This window comes from Coregonus lavaretus (assembly GCF_964263955.1).
Source record: "Coregonus lavaretus genome assembly, contig: HAP1_SCAFFOLD_3212, whole genome shotgun sequence".
Classification (NCBI taxonomy): domain Eukaryota; kingdom Metazoa; phylum Chordata; class Actinopteri; order Salmoniformes; family Salmonidae; genus Coregonus; species Coregonus lavaretus.
The window spans coordinates 22,557-42,792 of NW_028162595.1; the positions used below are offsets into that span (position 1 = coordinate 22,557).

At 44.6% G+C, this 20,236-nt stretch overlaps 1 protein-coding gene across 1 annotated transcript in view; it reads left to right on the forward strand.

The window, feature by feature from the left end:
- The window catches only part of LOC311119110 (AP-5 complex subunit zeta-1-like), a gene marked incomplete at its 5' end in the record, with an annotated part of 52,380 nt that overhangs the window by 21,168 nt on the left and 10,976 nt on the right, over window positions 1–20,236 (forward strand). The window contains 7 exons of the mRNA XM_084193852.1: window positions 10,188–10,225; window positions 11,599–11,761; window positions 12,676–12,854; window positions 15,859–16,001; window positions 16,249–16,367; window positions 17,629–17,756; window positions 17,982–18,079. Coding sequence (XP_084049978.1) covers window positions 10,188–10,225; window positions 11,599–11,761; window positions 12,676–12,854; window positions 15,859–16,001; window positions 16,249–16,367; window positions 17,629–17,756; window positions 17,982–18,079 — 868 coding nt within the window. The remainder of the gene's footprint in view (window positions 1–10,187; window positions 10,226–11,598; window positions 11,762–12,675; window positions 12,855–15,858; window positions 16,002–16,248; window positions 16,368–17,628; window positions 17,757–17,981; window positions 18,080–20,236) is intronic.

Sequence of the window (20,236 nt, forward strand, 5' to 3'; positions counted from 1 at the left end):
CCCTAACCCATGGACCTGAAATAACTAACCCTAACCCATGGACCTGAAATAACTAACCCTAACCCATGGACCTGAAATAACTAACCCTAACCCATGGACCTGAAATAACTAACCCTAACCCATGGAGCTGAAATAACTAACCCTAACCCATGGAGCTGAAATAACTAACCCTAACCCATGGACCTGAAATAACTAACCCTAACCCGTGGACCTGAAATAACTAACCCTAACCCGTGGACCTGAAATAACTAACCCTAACCCGTGGACCTGAAATAACTAACCCTAACCCGTGGACCTGAAATAACTAACCCTAACCCGTGGACCTGAAATAACTAACCCTAACCCGTGGACCTGAAATAACTAACCCTAACCCGTGGACCTGAAATAACTAACCCTAACCCGTGGACCTGAAATAACTAACCCTAACCCATGGACCTGAAATAACTAACCCTAACCCATGGACCTGAAATAACTAACCCTAACCCATGGACCTGAAATAACTAACCCTAACCCATGGACCTGAAATAACTAACCCTAACCCATGGACCTGAAATAACTAACCCTAACCCATGGACCTGAAATAACTAACCCTAACCCATGGACCTGAAATAACTAACCCTAACCCATGGACCTGAAATAACTAACCCTAACACATGGACCTGAAATAACTAACCCTAACCCATGGACCTGAAATAACTAACCCTAACCCATGGACCTGAAATAACTAACCCTAACCCATGGACCTGAAATAACTAACCCTAACCCATGGACCTGAAATAACTAACCCTAACCCATGGACCTGAAATAACTAACCCTAACCCATGGACCTGAAATAACTAACCCTAACCCATGGACCTGAAATAACTAACCCTAACCCATGGACCTGAAATAACTAACCCTAACCCATGGACCTGAAATAACTAACCCTAACCCATGGACCTGAAATAACTAACCCTAACCCATGGACCTGAAATAACTAACCCTAACCCATGGACCTGAAATAACTAACCCTAACCCATGGACCTGAAATAACTAACCCTAACCCATGGACCTGAAATAACTAACCCTAACCCATGGACCTGAAATAACTAACCCTAACCCATGGACCTGAAATAACTAACCCTAACCCATGGAGCTGAAATAACTAACCCTAACCCATGGACCTGAAATAACTAACCCTAACCCATGGAGCTGAAATAACTAACCCTAACCCATGGACCTGAAATAACTAACCCTAACCCATGGACCTGAAATAACTAACCCTAACCCATGGACCTGAAATAACTAACCCTAACCCATGGACCTGAAATAACTAACCCTAACCCATGGAGCTGAAATAACTAACCCTAACCCATGGACCTGAAATAACTAACCCTAACCCATGGACCTGAAATAACTAACCCTAACCCATGGACCTGAAATAACTAACCCTAACCCATGGACCTGAAATAACTAACCCTAACCCATGGAGCTGAAATAACTAACCCTAACCCATGGACCTGAAATAACTAACCCTAACCCATGGACCTGAAATAACTAACCCTAACCCATGGACCTGAAATAACTAACCCTAACCCATGGACCTGAAATAACTAACCCTAACCCATGGACCTGAAATAACTAACCCTAACCCATGGACCTGAAATAACTAACCCTAACCCATGGACCTGAAATAACTAACCCTAACCCATGGACCTGAAATAACTAACCCTAACCCATGGACCTGAAATAACTAACCCTAACCCATGGACCTGAAATAACTAACCCTAACCCATGGACCTGAAATAACTAACCCTAACCCATGGACCTGAAATAACTAACCCTAACCCATGGAGCTGAAATAACTAACCCTAACCCATGGAGCTGAAATAACTAACCCTAACCCATGGACCTGAAATAACTAACCCTAACCCATGGACCTGAAATAACTAACCCTAACCCATGGAGCTGAAATAACTAACCCTAACCCATGGACCTGAAATAACTAACCCTAACCCATGGACCTGAAATAACTAACCCTAACCCATGGACCTGAAATAACTAACCCTAACCCATGGACCTGAAATAACTAACCCTAACCCATGGACCTGAAATAACTAACCCTAACCCATGGACCTGAAATAACTAACCCTAACCCATGGACCTGAAATAACTAACCCTAACCCATGGACCTGAAATAACTAACCCTAACCCATGGACCTGAAATAACTAACCCTAACCCATGGACCTGAAATAACTAACCCTAACCCATGGACCTGAAATAACTAACCCTAACCCATGGACCTGAAATAACTAACCCTAACCCATGGACCTGAAATAACTAACCCTAACCCATGGACCTGAAATAACTAACCCTAACACATGGACCTGAAATAACTAACCCTAACCCATGGACCTGAAATAACTAACCCTAACCCATGGAGCTGAAATAACTAACCCTAACACATGGACCTGAAATAACTAACCCTAACCCATGGAGCTGAAATAACTAACCCTAACCCATGGAGCTGAAATAACTAACCCTAACCCATGGAGCTGAAATAACTAACCCTAACCCATGGACCTGAAATAACTAACCCTAACCCATGGAGCTGAAATAACTAACCCTAACCCATGGACCTGAAATAACTAACCCTAACCCATGGACCTGAAATAACTAACCCTAACCCATGGAGCTGAAATAACTAACCCTAACCCATGGACCTGAAATAACTAACCCTAACCCATGGACCTGAAATAACTAACCCTAACCCATGGACCTGAAATAACTAACCCTAACCCATGGACCTGAAATAACTAACCCTAACCCATGGACCTGAAATAACTAACCCTAACCCATGGAGCTGAAATAACTAACCCTAACCCATGGAGCTGAAATAACTAACCCTAACCCATGGACCTGAAATAACTAACCCTAACCCATGGACCTGAAATAACTAACCCTAACCCATGGACCTGAAATAACTAATCCTAACCCATGGACCTGAAATAACTAACCCTAACCCATGGACCTGAAATAACTAACCCTAACCCATGGACCTGAAATAACTAACCCTAACCCATGGACCTGAAATAACTAACCCTAACCCATGGACCTGAAATAACTAACCCTAACCCATGGACCTGAAATAACTAACCCTAACCCATGGACCTGAAATAACTAACCCTAACCCATGGAGCTGAAATAACTAACCCTAACCCATGGAGCTGAAATAACTAACCCTAACCCATGGACCTGAAATAACTAACCCTAACCCATGGACCTGAAATAACTAACCCTAACCCATGGACCTGAAATAACTAACCCTAACCCATGGACCTGAAATAACTAACCCTAACCCATGGACCTGAAATAACTAACCCTAACCCATGGAGCTGAAATAACTAACCCTAACCCATGGACCTGAAATAACTAACCCTAACCCATGGACCTGAAATAACTAACCCTAACCCATGGACCTGAAATAACTAACCCTAACCCATGGACCTGAAATAACTAACCCTAACCCATGGACCTGAAATAACTAACCCTAACCCATGGACCTGAAATAACTAACCCTAACCCATGGACCTGAAATAACTAACCCTAACCCATGGACCTGAAATAACTAACCCTAACCCATGGACCTGAAATAACTAACCCTAACCCATGGACCTGAAATAACTAACCCTAACCCATGGACCTGAAATAACTAACCCTAACCCATGGACCTGAAATAACTAACCCTAACCCATGGACCTGAAATAACTAACCCTAACCCATGGACCTGAAATAACTAACCCTAACCCATGGACCTGAAATAACTAACCCTAACCCATGGACCTGAAATAACTAACCTAACCCATGGACCTGAAATAACTAACCCTAACACATGGACCTGAAATAACTAACCCTAACCCATGGACCTGAAATAACTAACCCTAACCCATGGACCTGAAATAACTAACCCTAACCCATGGACCTGAAATAACTAACCCTAACCCATGGACCTGAAATAACTAACCCTAACCCATGGACCTGAAATAACTAACCCTAACCCATGGACCTGAAATAACTAACCCTAACCCATGGACCTGAAATAACTAACCCTAACCCATGGACCTGAAATAACTAACCCTAACCCATGGACCTGAAATAACTAACCCTAACCCATGGAGCTGAAATAACTAACCCTAACCCATGGACCTGAAATAACTAACCCTAACCCATGGACCTGAAATAACTAACCCTAACCCATGGACCTGAAATAACTAACCCTAACCCATGGACCTGAAATAACTAACCCCTAACCCATGGACCTGAAATAACTAACCCTAACCCATGGACCTGAAATAACTAACCCTAACCCATGGACCTGAAATAACTAACCCTAACCCATGGAGCTGAAATAACTAACCCTAACCCATGGACCTGAAATAACTAACCCTAACCCATGGACCTGAAATAACTAACCCTAACCCATGGACCTGAAATAACTAACCCTAACCCATGGAGCTGAAATAACTAACCCTAACCCATGGAGCTGAAATAACTAACCCTAACCCATGGACCTGAAATAACTAACGCTAACCCATGGACCTGAAATAACTAACCCTAACCCATGGACCTGAAATAACTAACCCTAACCCATGGAGCTGAAATAACTAACCCTAACCCATGGACCTGAAATAACTAACCCTAACCCATGGACCTGAAATAACTAACCCTAACCCATGGACCTGAAATAACTAACCCTAACCCATGGACCTGAAATAACTAACCCTAACCCATGGACCTGAAATAACTAACCCTAACCCATGGACCTGAAATAACTAACCCTAACCCATGGACCTGAAATAACTAACCCTAACCCATGGAGCTGAAATAACTAACCCTAACCCATGGAGCTGAAATAACTAACCCTAACCCATGGAGCTGAAATAACTAACCCTAACCCATGGAGCTGAAATAACTAACCCTAACCCATGGACCTGAAATAACTAACCCTAACACATGGACCTGAAATAACTAACCCTAACCCATGGACCTGAAATAACTAACCCTAACCCATGGACCTGAAATAACTAACCCTAACCCATGGACCTGAAATAACTAACCCTAACCCATGGACCTGAAATAACTAACCCTAACCCATGGACCTGAAATAACTAACCCTAACCCATGGACCTGAAATAACTAACCCTAACCCATGGACCTGAAATAACTAACCCTAACCCATGGACCTGAAATAACTAACCCTAACCCATGGACCTGAAATAACTAACCCTAACCCATGGAGCTGAAATAACTAACCCTAACCCATGGACCTGAAATAACTAACCCTAACCCATGGACCTGAAATAACTAACCCTAACCCATGGACCTGAAATAACTAACCCTAACCCATGGACCTGAAATAACTAACCCTAACCCATGGACCTGAAATAACTAACCCTAACCCATGGAGCTGAAATAACTAACCCTAACCCATGGACCTGAAATAACTAACCCTAACCCATGGACCTGAAATAACTAACCCTAACCCATGGACCTGAAATAACTAACCCTAACCCATGGACCTGAAATAACTAACCCTAACCCATGGACCTGAAATAACTAACCCTAACCCATGGACCTGAAATAACTAACCCTAACCCATGGACCTGAAATAACTAACCCTAACCCATGGACCTGAAATAACTAACCCTAACCCATGGACCTGAAATAACTAACCCTAACCCATGGACCTGAAATAACTAACCCTAACCCATGGAGCTGAAATAACTAACCTAACCCATGGACCTGAAATAACTAACCCTAACCCATGGACCTGAAATAACTAACCCTAACCCATGGACCTGAAATAACTAACCCTAACCCATGGACCTGAAATAACTAACCCTAACCCATGGACCTGAAATAACTAACCCTAACCCATGGAGCTGAAATAACTAACCCTAACCCATGGACCTGAAATAACTAACCCTAACCCATGGACCTGAAATAACTAACCCTAACCCATGGACCTGAAATAACTAACCCTAACCCATGGACCTGAAATAACTAACCCTACCCATGGAGCTGAAATAACTAACCCTAACCCATGGAGCTGAAATAACTAACCCTAACCCATGGACCTGAAATAACTAACGCTAACCCATGGACCTGAAATAACTAACCCTAACCCATGGACCTGAAATAACTAACCCTAACCCATGGAGCTGAAATAACTAACCCTAACCCATGGACCTGAAATAACTAACCCTAACCCATGGACCTGAAATAACTAACCCTAACCCATGGACCTGAAATAACTAACCCTAACCCATGGACCTGAAATAACTAACCCTAACCCATGGACCTGAAATAACTAACCCTAACCCATGGACCTGAAATAACTAACCCTAACCCATGGACCTGAAATAACTAACCCTAACCCATGGACCTGAAATAACTAACCCTAACCCATGGACCTGAAATAACTAACCCTAACCCATGGACCTGAAATAACTAACCCTAACCCATGGACCTGAAATAACTAACCCTAACCCATGGACCTGAAATAACTAACCCTAACCCATGGACCTGAAATAACTAACCCTAACCCATGGAGCTGAAATAACTAACCCTAACCCATGGACCTGAAATAACTAACCTAACCCATGGACCTGAAATAACTAACCCTAACCCATGGACCTGAAATAACTAACCCTAACCCATGGAGCTGAAATAACTAACCCTAACCCATGGAGCTGAAATAACTAACCCTAACCCATGGACCTGAAATAACTAACGCTAACCCATGGACCTGAAATAACTAACCCTAACCCATGGACCTGAAATAACTAACCCTAACCCATGGAGCTGAAATAACTAACCCTAACCCATGGACCTGAAATAACTAACCCTAACCCATGGACCTGAAATAACTAACCCTAACCCATGGACCTGAAATAACTAACCCTAACCCATGGACCTGAAATAACTAACCCTAACCCATGGACCTGAAATAACTAACCCTAACCCATGGACCTGAAATAACTAACCCTAACCCATGGACCTGAAATAACTAACCCTAACCCATGGAGCTGAAATAACTAACCCTAACCCATGGAGCTGAAATAACTAACCCTAAACCCATGGAGCTGAAATAACTAACCCTAACCCATGGAGCTGAAATAACTAACCCTAACCCATGGACCTGAAATAACTAACCCTAACACATGGACCTGAAATAACTAACCCTAACCCATGGACCTGAAATAACTAACCCTAACCCATGGACCTGAAATAACTAACCCTAACCCATGGACCTGAAATAACTAACCCTAACCCATGGACCTGAAATAACTAACCCTAACCCATGGACCTGAAATAACTAACCCTAACCCATGGACCTGAAATAACTAACCCTAACCCATGGACCTGAAATAACTAACCCTAACCCATGGACCTGAAATAACTAACCCTAACCCATGGACCTGAAATAACTAACCCTAACCCATGGAGCTGAAATAACTAACCCTAACCCATGGACCTGAAATAACTAACCCTAACCCATGGACCTGAAATAACTAACCCTAACCCATGGACCTGAAATAACTAACCCTAACCATGGACCTGAAATAACTAACCCTAACCCATGGACCTGAAATAACTAACCCTAACCCATGGAGCTGAAATAACTAACCCTAACCATGGACCTGAAATAACTAACCCTAACCCATGGACCTGAAATAACTAACCCTAACCCATGGACCTGAAATAACTAACCCTAACCCATGGACCTGAAATAACTAACCCTAACCCATGGACCTGAAATAACTAACCCTAACCCATGGACCTGAAATAACTAACCCTAACCCATGGACCTGAAATAACTAACCCTAACCCATGGACCTGAAATAACTAACCCTAACCCATGGACCTGAAATAACTAACCCTAACCCATGGACCTGAAATAACTAACCCTAACCCATGGAGCTGAAATAACTAACCCTAACCCATGGACCTGAAATAACTAACCCTAACCCATGGACCTGAAATAACTAACCCTAACCCATGGACCTGAAATAACTAACCCTAACCCATGGACCTGAAATAACTAACCCTAACCCATGGACCTGAAATAACTAACCCTAACCCATGGAGCTGAAATAACTAACCCTAACCCATGGACCTGAAATAACTAACCCTAACCCATGGACCTGAAATAACTAACCCTAACCCATGGACCTGAAATAACTAACCCTAACCCATGGACCTGAAATAACTAACCCTAACCCATGGAGCTGAAATAACTAACCCTAACCCATGGAGCTGAAATAACTAACCCTAACCCATGGACCTGAAATAACTAACGCTAACCCATGGACCTGAAATAACTAACCCTAACCCATGGACCTGAAATAACTAACCCTAACCCATGGAGCTGAAATAACTAACCCTAACCCATGGACCTGAAATAACTAACCCTAACCCATGGACCTGAAATAACTAACCCTAACCCATGGACCTGAAATAACTAACCCTAACCCATGGACCTGAAATAACTAACCCTAACCCATGGACCTGAAATAACTAACCCTAACCCATGGACCTGAAATAACTAACCCTAACCCATGGACCTGAAATAACTAACCCTAACCCATGGACCTGAAATAACTAACCCTAACCCATGGAGCTGAAATAACTAACCCTAACCCATGGAGCTGAAATAACTAACCCTAACCCATGGAGCTGAAATAACTAACCCTAACCCATGGACCTGAAATAACTAACCCTAACCCATGGACCTGAAATAACTAACCCTAACACATGGACCTGAAATAACTAACCCTAACCCATGGACCTGAAATAACTAACCCTAACCCATGGACCTGAAATAACTAACCCTAACCCATGGACCTGAAATAACTAACCCTAACCCATGGACCTGAAATAACTAACCCTAACCCATGGACCTGAAATAACTAACCCTAACCCATGGACCTGAAATAACTAACCCTAACCCATGGACCTGAAATAACTAACCCTAACCCATGGACCTGAAATAACTAACCCTAACCCATGGACCTGAAATAACTAACCCTAACCCATGGACCTGAAATAACTAACCCTAACCCATGGAGCTGAAATAACTAACCCTAACCCATGGACCTGAAATAACTAACCCTAACCCATGGACCTGAAATAACTAACCCTAACCCATGGACCTGAAATAACTAACCCTAACCCATGGACCTGAAATAACTAACCCTAACCCATGGACCTGAAATAACTAACCCTAACCCATGGACCTGAAATAACTAACCCTAACCCATGGACCTGAAATAACTAACCCTAACCCATGGACCTGAAATAACTAACCCTAACCCATGGACCTGAAATAACTAACCCTAACCCATGGACCTGAAATAACTAACCCTAACCCATGGACCTGAAATAACTAACCCTAACCCATGGACCTGAAATAACTAACCCTAACCCATGGACCTGAAATAACTAACCCTAACCCATGGACCTGAAATAACTAACCCTAACCCATGGACCTGAAATAACTAACCCTAACCCATGGACCTGAAATAACTAACCCTAACCCATGGAGCTGAAATAACTAACCCTAACCCATGGACCTGAAATAACTAACCCTAACCCATGGACCTGAAATAACTAACCCTAACCCATGGAGCTGAAATAACTAACCCTAACCCATGGAGCTGAAATAACTAACCCTAACCCATGGACCTGAAATAACTAACCCTAACCCATGGACCTGAAATAACTAACCCTAACCCATGGACCTGAAATAACTAACCCTAACCCATGGAGCTGAAATAACTAACCCTAACCCATGGACCTGAAATAACTAACCCTAACCCATGGACCTGAAATAACTAACCCTAACCCATGGACCTGAAATAACTAACCCTAACCCATGGACCTGAAATAACTAACCCTAACCCATGGACCTGAAATAACTAACCCTAACCCATGTACCTGAAATAACTAACCCTAACCCATGGACCTGAAATAACTAACCCTAACCCATGGACCTGAAATAACTGCACTATTATTGGCCCGCAGATTGACTTTGACAAAATGATTTTAGTTACAAATCGCTCCCCAGAATGTTTAGCATCCCTCTGTTGAATGTGTAAATGCCAAAGGGTCCCTGTGTGTAAACGGCTGTTTCCTTCTGTCTCAGAGGTGCTGAAGAGGACCGACACGGATCTACAGAAAGCAGTGAGCCACCAACTATCACCTACAATCACACACACACACCATACAGTTAGCAGGACTGCTGAAATAACCCTGTCCTCTGGAGTACTGCTGAAGTAACCCTGTCCTCTGGAGTACTGCTGAAATAACCCTGTCCTCTGGAGTACTGCTGAAATAACCCTGTCCTCTGGAGTACTGCTGAAATAACCCTGTCCTCTGTGTTATATCCAGTTTGTTCTACTGCTGAAGTAACCCTGTCCTCTGTGTTATATCCAGTTTGTTCTACTGCTGAAGTAACCCTGTCCTCTGTGTTATATCCAGTTTGTTCTACTGCTGAAGTAACCCTGTCCTCTGTGTTATATCCAGTTTGTTATACTGCTGAAATAACCCTGTCCTCTGTGTTATATCCAGTTTGTTCTACTGCTGAAATAACCCTGTCCTCTGTGTTATATCCAGTTTGTTCTACTGCTGAAGTAACCCTGTCCTCTGTGTTATATCCAGTTTGTTCTACTGCTGAAGTAACCCTGTCCTCTGTGTTATATCCAGTTTGTTCTACTGCTGAAGTAACCCTGTCCTCTGTGTTATATCCAGTTTGTTCTACTGCTGAAGTAACCCTGTCCTCTGTGTTATATCCAGTTTGTTCTACTGCTGAAATAACCCTGTCCTCTGTGTTATATCCAGTTTGTTCTACTGCTGAAATAACCCTGTCCTCTGTGTTATATCCAGTTTGTTCTACTGCTGAAGTAACCCTGTCCTCTGTGTTATATCCAGTTTGTTCTACTGCTGAAGTAACCCTGTCCTCTGTGTTATATCCAGTTTGTTCTACTGCTGAAGTAACCCTGTCCTCTGTGTTATATCCAGTTTGTTCTACTGCTGAAGTAACCCTGTCCTCTGTGTTATATCCAGTTTGTTCTACTGCTGAAGTAACCCTGTCCTCTGTGTTATATCCAGTTTGTTCTACTGCTGAAGTAACCCTGTCCTCTGTGTTATATCCAGTTTGTTCTACTGCTGAAATAACCCTGTCCTCTGTGTTATATCCAGTTTGTTCTACTGCTGAAATAACCCTGTCCTCTGTGTTATATCCAGTTTGTTCTACTGCTGAAGTAACCCTGTCCTCTGTGTTATATCCAGTTTGTTCTACTGCTGAAGTAACCCTGTCCTCTGTGTTATATCCAGTTTGTTCTACTGCTGAAGTAACCCTGTCCTCTGTGTTATATCCAGTTTGTTCTACTGCTGAAGTAACCCTGTCCTCTGTGTTATATCCAGTTTGTTCTACTGCTGAAGTAACCCTGTCCTCTGTGTTATATCCAGTTTGTTCTACTGCTGAAGTAACCCTGTCCTCTGTGTTATATCCAGTTTGTTCTACTGCTGAAGTAACCCTGTCCTCTGTGTGTCAGTGCCTGGTGGAGGCCCTGTGTATCCTGGACAGGGTGTGTGTGGAGGATGCAGGATTTGTGTATCGCTCGTTCCCCTGTGTTAAGTCACTGTTCGGCCGTCTGAGCTCTGACCTGTCCTACAGCAGAGTCCTCCTGCCCATCGCTCAGTTCTACCTTAACCACGGTGAGGAGGGGTGTGTGTGTGTGTGTGTGTGTGTACTTACTGGGTGGGTGGGTGTACTTACTGGGTGGGTGGGTGTACTTACTGGGTGGGTGAGTGTACTTACTGGGTGGGTGGGTGTACTTACTGGGTGGGTGTACTTACTGGGTGGGTGGGTGGGTGTACTTACTGGGTGGGTGGGTGGGTGTACTTACTGGGTGGGTGGGTGGGTGTACTTACTGGGTGGGTGGGTGGGTGTACTTACTGGGTGGGTGTACTTACTGGGTGGGTGGGTGTACTTACTGGGTGGGTGGGTGTACTTACTGGGTGGGTGGGTGGGTGTACTTACTGGGTGGGTGGGTGGGTGTACTTACTGGGTGGGTGGGTGGGTGTACTTACTGGGTGGGTGGGTGTACTTACTGTGTGTGTGTGTGTGTGTGTGTGTACTTACTGTGTGTGTACTTACTGGGTGTGTGTGTGTGTGTACTTACTGTGTGTGTGTGTGTGTGTACTTACTGTGTGGTTGTGTGTACTTACTGTGTGTGCGTGTGTGTGTGTGTACTTACTGTGTGTGTGTGTGTGTGTGTGTACTTTCTGTGTGGTTGTGTGTACTTACTGTGTCTCTGTGTGTGTGTACTTTCTGTGTGGTTGTGTGTGCTTACTGTGTGTGTGTGTGTACTTACTGTGTGGTTGTGTGTACTTACTGTGTGTGCGTGTGTGTGTGTGTACTTACTGTGTCTCTGTGTGTGTGTGTGTGTGTGTGTACTTTCTGTGTGGTTGTGTGTACTTACTGTGTGTGTGTGTGTGTGTGTGTGTGTACTTACTGTGTCTCTGTGTGTGTGTGTGTGTACTTTCTGTGTGGTTGTGTGTGCTTACTGTGTGTGTGTGTGTGTGTACTTACTGTGTGTGTGTGTGTGTGTGTGTGTGTGTGTGTGTAGGGGAGACGGCAGCGGTGGCCAGTGAGTGTGTGTGGAGGTGTGTGTTTGGTGTTCTCCCAGCAGAGTGTTTCAACGACACCTATCTGGCCCACGAGACGCTGTCCTTCATCAGAGCCAATCAGCTGCAGCTTCACACCTCCGTACCACTGTACACCCACTACTTCCCTAACCTGCTCAAGGTAACACACAGCCCAGTATAACACTCTGGACCCACTACTTCCCTAACCTGCTCAAGGTAACACACAGCCCAGTATAACACTCTGGACCCACTACTTCCCTAACCTGCTCAAGGTAACACACAGCCCAGTATAACACTCTGGACCCACTACTTCCCTAACCTGCTCAAGGTAACACACAGCCCAGGATAACACTCTGGACCCACTACTTCCCTAACCTGCTCAAGGTAACACACAGCCCAGTATAACACTCTGGACCCACTACTTCCCTAACCTGCTCAAGGTAACACACAGCCCAGTATAACACTCTGGACCCACTACTTCCCTAACCTGCTCAAGGTAACACACAGCCCAGTATAACACTCTGGACCCACTACTTCCCTAACCTGCTCAAGGTAACACACAGCCCAGGATAACACTCTGGACCCACTACTTCCCTAACCTGCTCAAGGTAACACACAGCCCAGTATAACACTCTGGACCCACTACTTCCCTAACCTGCTCAAGGTTACGGACAGCCCAGTATAACACTCTGGACCCACTACTTCCCTAACCTGCTCAAGGTAACGCACAGCCCAGTATAACACTCTGGACCCACTACTTCCCTAACCTGCTCAAGGTTACGGACAGCCCAGTATAACACTCTGGACCCACTACTTCCCTAACCTGCTCAAGGTAACACACAGCCCAGTATAACACTCTGGACCCACTACTTCCCTAACCTGCTCAAGGTAACACACAGCCCAGTATAACACTCTGGACCCACTACTTCCCTAACCTGCTCAAGGTTACGGACAGCCCAGTATAACACTCTGGACCCACTACTTCCCTAACCTGCTCAAGGTAACACACAGCCCAGTATAACACTCTGGACCCACTACTTCCCTAACCTGCTCAAGGTAACACACAGCCCAGTATAACACTCTGGACCCACTACTTCCCTAACCTGCTCAAGGTAACGCACAGCCCAGTATAACACTCTGGACCCACTACTTCCCTAACCTGCTCAAGGTTACGGACAGCCCAGTATAACACTCTGGACCCACTACTTCCCTAACCTGCTCAAGGTAACACACAGCCCAGTATAACACTCTGGACCCACTACTTCCCTAACCTGCTCAAGGTAACACACAGCCCAGTATAACACTCTGGACCCACTACTTCCCTAACCTGCTCAAGGTAACACACAGCCCAGTATAACACTCTGGACCCACTACTTCCCTAACCTGCTCAAGGTAACGCACAGCCCAGTATAACACTCTGGACCCACTACTTCCCTAACCTGCTCAAGGTAACACACAGCCCAGTATAACACTCTGGACCCACTACTTCCCTAACCTGCTCAAGGTAACACACAGCCCAGTATAACACTCTGGACCCACTACTTCCCTAACCTGCTCAAGGTAACGCACAGCCCAGTATAACACTCTGGACCCACTACTTCCCTAACCTGCTCTGGTGGCTGACTAAATACTTTTTTCCCCCACGGTATCTGACTATAGCGTGGGACAGTCCTAGCCTGGTATCTAACTATATGTATGTGTTGTAGTTCCTAGCGTGGGACAGTCCTAGCCTGGTATCTGACTATATGTATGTGTTGTAGTTCCTAGCGTGGGACAGTCCTAGCCTGGTATCTGACTATATGTATGTGTTGTAGTTCCTAGCGTGGGACAGTCCTAGCCTGGTATCTGACTATATGTATGTGTTGTAGTTCCTAGCGTGGGACAGTCCTAGCCTGGTATCTGACTATATGTATGTGTTGTAGTTCCTAGCGTGGGACAGTCCTAGCCTGGTATCTGACTATATGTATGTGTTGTAGTTCCTAGTGTGGGACAGTCCTAGCCTGGTATCTGACTATATGTATGTGTTGTAGTTCCTAGCGTGGGACAGTCCTAGCCTGGTATCTGACTATATGTATGTGTTGTAGTTCCTAGCGTGGGACAGTCCTAGCCTGGTATCTGACTATACGTATGTGTTGTAGTTCCTAGTGTGGGACAGTCCTAGCCTGGTATCTGACTATATGTATGTGTTGTAGTTCCTAGTGTGGGACAGTCCTAGCCTGGTATCTGACTATATGTATGTGTTGTAGTTCCTAGCGTGGGACAGTCCTAGCCTGGTATCTGACTATATGTATGTGTTGTAGTTCCTAGCGTGGGACAGTCCTAGCCTGGTATCTGACTATATGTATGTGTTGTAGTTCCTAGCGTGGGACAGTCCTAGCCTGGTATCTGACTATATGTATGTGTTGTAGTTCCTAGCGTGGGACAGTCCTAGCCTGGTATCTGACTATATGTATGTGTTGTAGTTCCTAGCGTGGGACAGTCCTAGCCTGGTATCTGACTATATGTATGTGTTGTAGTTCCTAGCGTGGGACAGTCCTAGCCTGGTATCTGACTATATGTATGTGTTGTAGTTCCTAGCGTGGGACAGTCCTAGCCTGGTATCTGACTATATGTATGTGTTGTAGTTCCTAGCGTGGGACAGTCCTAGCCTGGTATCTGACTATATGTATGTGTTGTAGTTCCTAGCGTGGGACAGTCCTAGCCTGGTATCTGACTATATGTATGTGTTGTAGTTCCTAGCGTGGGACAGTCCTAGCCTGGTATCTGACTATATGTATGTGTTGTAGTTCCTAGCGTGGGACAGTCCTAGCCTGGTATCTGACTATATGTATGTGTTGTAGTTCCTAGCGTGGGACAGTCCTAGCCTGGTATCTGACTATATGTATGTGTTGTAGTTCCTAGTGTGGGACAGTCCTAGCCTGGTATCTGACTATATGTATGTGTTGTAGTTCCTAGTGTGGGACAGTCCTAGCCTGGTATCTGACTATATGTATGTGTTGTAGTTCCTAGCGTGGGACAGTCCTAGCCTGGTATCTGACTATATGTATGTGTTGTAGTTCCTAGCGTGGGACAGTCCTAGCCTGGTATCTGACTATATGTATGTGTTGTAGTTCCTAGTGTGGGACAGTCCTAGCCTGGTATCTGACTATATGTATGTGTTGTAGTTCCTAGCGTGGGACAGTCCTAGCCTGGTATCTGACTATGTGGATGTGCTGCCCTCTCTGGTCACGGCTGGAACTGCGGTTGCGCTGCTGCACTCTCTACTGGACCTGCCCTGTCTCACTGCTGCACTCACCCTACAGATCAGGTACACACACACACACACACACACACACACACACACAGACACAGACACACACACGTTCAAATAGAATGCATACATACACAATAAATACGTAGTGTCTTCTAAGTTTATGTGGGCAAGGTATCTGTAAGATGAAAGATGGTGTAAAAACAAATCAATCAGTAACACACACCATGTTCCTGGAAGCATTTCAGGGAAACGGTGGACAACTGCAGTCTACAACTGTAACACTGATCTGGGTGTGTGTCAGGTCTGCATGCTTCCCTGTGTCTGAGCCAGGGGGGCGTGGTCTGTCATCGCTGGAAGCTTTCCGAAGCCCCGCCCATAGAGGCCTCTTCCTGTTCCTGTTGAGAGGGGAGGCAGGGTCTGGTAATACTACTGTAGTACTACTATAAGGGGGGAGGCAGGGTCTGGTAATACTACTGTAGTACTACTATAATATTACTTTACTACTACCACTACTAATAATACTACTGATGTTCTCCGCAGGCGATACCATGGCCAGACTACTTATATTATACTACTACTGTAATACTATAATACCACTACTGTAATACCACTACTGTAATACCACTACTGTAATACCACTACTATAAACTATAATACTACTACTGTAATACTATAATACCACTACTGTAATACCACTACTATAATACTATAATACCACTACTGTAATACCACTACTGTATTACCACTACTGTAATACCACTACTATAAACTGTAATACCACTACTGTAATACCACTACTGTAATACCACTACTGTACTACCACTACTATAAACTGTAATACCACTACTGTAATACCACTACTGTAATACCACTACTATAATACCACTACTGTAATACTATAATACCACTACTGTAATACTTTAATACCACTACTGTAATACTATAATACCACTACTATAATACCACTACTGTAATACTATAAAACCACTACTGTAATACTATAATACCACTACTGTAATACTATAATACCACTACTGTAATACTTTAATACCACTACTGTAATACTATAATACCACTACTATAATACCACTACTGTAATACTATAATACCACTACTGTAATACTATAATACCACTACTGTAATACTATAATACCACTACTGTAATACCACTACTGTTATACTGTAATACCACTACTGTAATACTATAATACCACTACTGTTATACTGTAATACCACTACTGTAATACCACTACTGTAATACCACTACTATAAACTGTAATACCACTACTGTAATACTATAATACCACTACTGTAATACCACTACTGTAATACCACTACTATAAACTGTAATACCACTACTGTAATACTATAATACCACTACTGTAATACTATAATACCACTACTGTAATACTATAATACCACTACTGTAATACCACTACTGTAATACCACTACTGTACTACCACTACTGTAATACCACTACTGTAATACCACTACTGTAATACTATAATACCACTACTGTAATACTATAATACCACTACTGTAATACCACTACTATAATACTATAATACCACTACTGTAATACCACTACTATAATACTATAATACCACTACTGTAATACTATAATACCACTACTGTAATACTATAATACCACTACTGTAACATTACTCTATTTCTCCCCAGGTGATACCATGGACAGACTGAGCGTGCTCCATGACCTGCTGATGGAGGCAGCTGATTGGTCCAGAGTCATCCAATCAGCTCAAAGTGTTCCAGTGCTGCTGCATGTCTACTTCAACACAGTTACCACGGTAACACACACACACACACACACACACAGGCTACAACCAGAATAAGTCAGACATAAAACATGTATTTTGTGTATATAAGTACAGCTTAGGTGTGTGTGTCTGTGTGTGTGGTGTGTGGTGTGTGTGTGTGTGTGTGTGTGTGTGTGTGTGTGTCTGTCTGTGTCTGTGTCTGTGTGTCTGTGTGTCTGTGTGTGTGTGTCTGTGTGTGTGTGTGTGTGTGTGTAGGTATCCGATGAGAGGTTGCTGGCCCAGCTGGTGTTAGTGCTGCTGGAGAGAAGCAGTCTGCTGCTCAACATCCCCAGATACACTGCAGAGATACACCGGTCAGTACACAGATACACCGGTCAGTACACAGATACACCGGTCAGTACACAGATACACCGGTCAGTACACAGATACACCGGTCAGTACACAGATACACCGGTCAGTACACACAGATACACCGGTCAGTACACAGATACACCGGTCAGTACACAGATACACCGGTCAGTACACAGATACACCGGTCAGTACACAGATACACCGGTCAGTACACAGATACACCGGTCAGTACACAGATACACTGCAGAGATACACCGGTCAGTACACAGATACACCGGTCAGTACACAGATACACCGGTCAGTACACAGATACACCGGTCAGTACACAGATACACCGGTCAGTACACAGATACACCGGTCAGTACACACAGATACACCGGTCAGTACACAGATACACCGGTCAGTACACAGATACACCGGTCAGTACACAGATACACCGGTCAGTACACAGATACACCGGTCAGTACACAGATACACCGGTCAGTACACAGATACACCGGTCAGTACACAGATACACCGGTCAGTACACAGCTACACCGGTCAGTACACAGATACACTGGTCAGTACACAGATACACCGGTCAGTACACAGATACACCGGTCAGTACACACAGATACACCGGTCAGTACACACAGATACACCGGTCAGTACACAGATACACCGGTCAGTACACAGATACACCGGTCAGTACACAGATACACCGGTCAGTACACAGATACACCGGTCAGTACACAGATACACCGGTCAGTACACAGATACACCGGTCAGTACACAGATACACCGGTCAGTACACAGATACACCGGTCAGTACACAGATACACCGGTCAGTACACAGATACACCGGTCAGTACACAGATACACCGGTCAGTACACAGATACACCGGTCACTACACAGATACACCGGTCAGTACACAGATACACCGGTCAGTACACACAGATACACCGGTCAGTACACACAGATACACCGGTCAGTACACACAGATACACTGGTCAGTACACAGATACACCGGTCAGTACACACAGATACACCGGTCAGTACACAGATACACTGCAGAGATACACCGGTCAGTACACAGATACACCGGTCAGTACACACAGATACACCGGTCAGTACACAGATACACCGGTCAGTACACACAGATACACTGGTCAGTACACACAGATACACCGGTCAGTACACAGATACACCGGTCAGTACACACAGATACACCGGTCAGTACACAGATACACTGCAGAGATACACCGGTCAGTACACACAGATACACCGGTCAGTACACACAGATACACTGGTCAGTACACACAGATACACCGGTCAGTACACAGATACACCGGTCAGTACACACAGATACACCGGTCAGTACACAGATACACTGCAGAGATACACCGGTCAGTACACACAGATACACCGGTCAGTACACACAGATACACCGGTCAGTACACAGATACACCGGTCAGTACACAGATACACCGGTCAGTACACACAGATACACCGGTCAGTACACACAGATACACTGGTCAGTACACACAGATACACCGGTCAGTACACAGATACACCGGTCAGTACACACAGATACACCGGTCAGTACACAGATACACTGCAGAGATACACCGGTCAGTACACAGATACACCGGTCAGTACACACAGATACACCGGTCAGTACACAGATACACCGGTCAGTACACACAGATACACTGGTCAGTACACACAGATACACCGGTCAGTACACAGATACACCGGTCAGTACACACAGATACACCGGTCAGTACACAGATACACTGCAGAGATACACCGGTCAGTACACACAGATACACCGGTCAGTACACACAGATACACTGGTCAGTACACACAGATACACCGGTCAGTACACAGATACACCGGTCAGTACACACAGATACACCGGTCAGTACACAGATACACTGCAGAGATACACCGGTCAGTACACACAGATACACCGGTCAGTACACACAGATACACCGGTCAGTACACAGATACACCGGTCAGTACACACAGATACACTGGTCAGTACACACAGATACACCGGTCAGTACACAGATACACCGGTCAGTACACAGATACACTGCAGAGATACACCGGTCAGTACACACAGATACACCGGTCAGTACACACAGATACACCGGTCAGTACACAGATACACCGG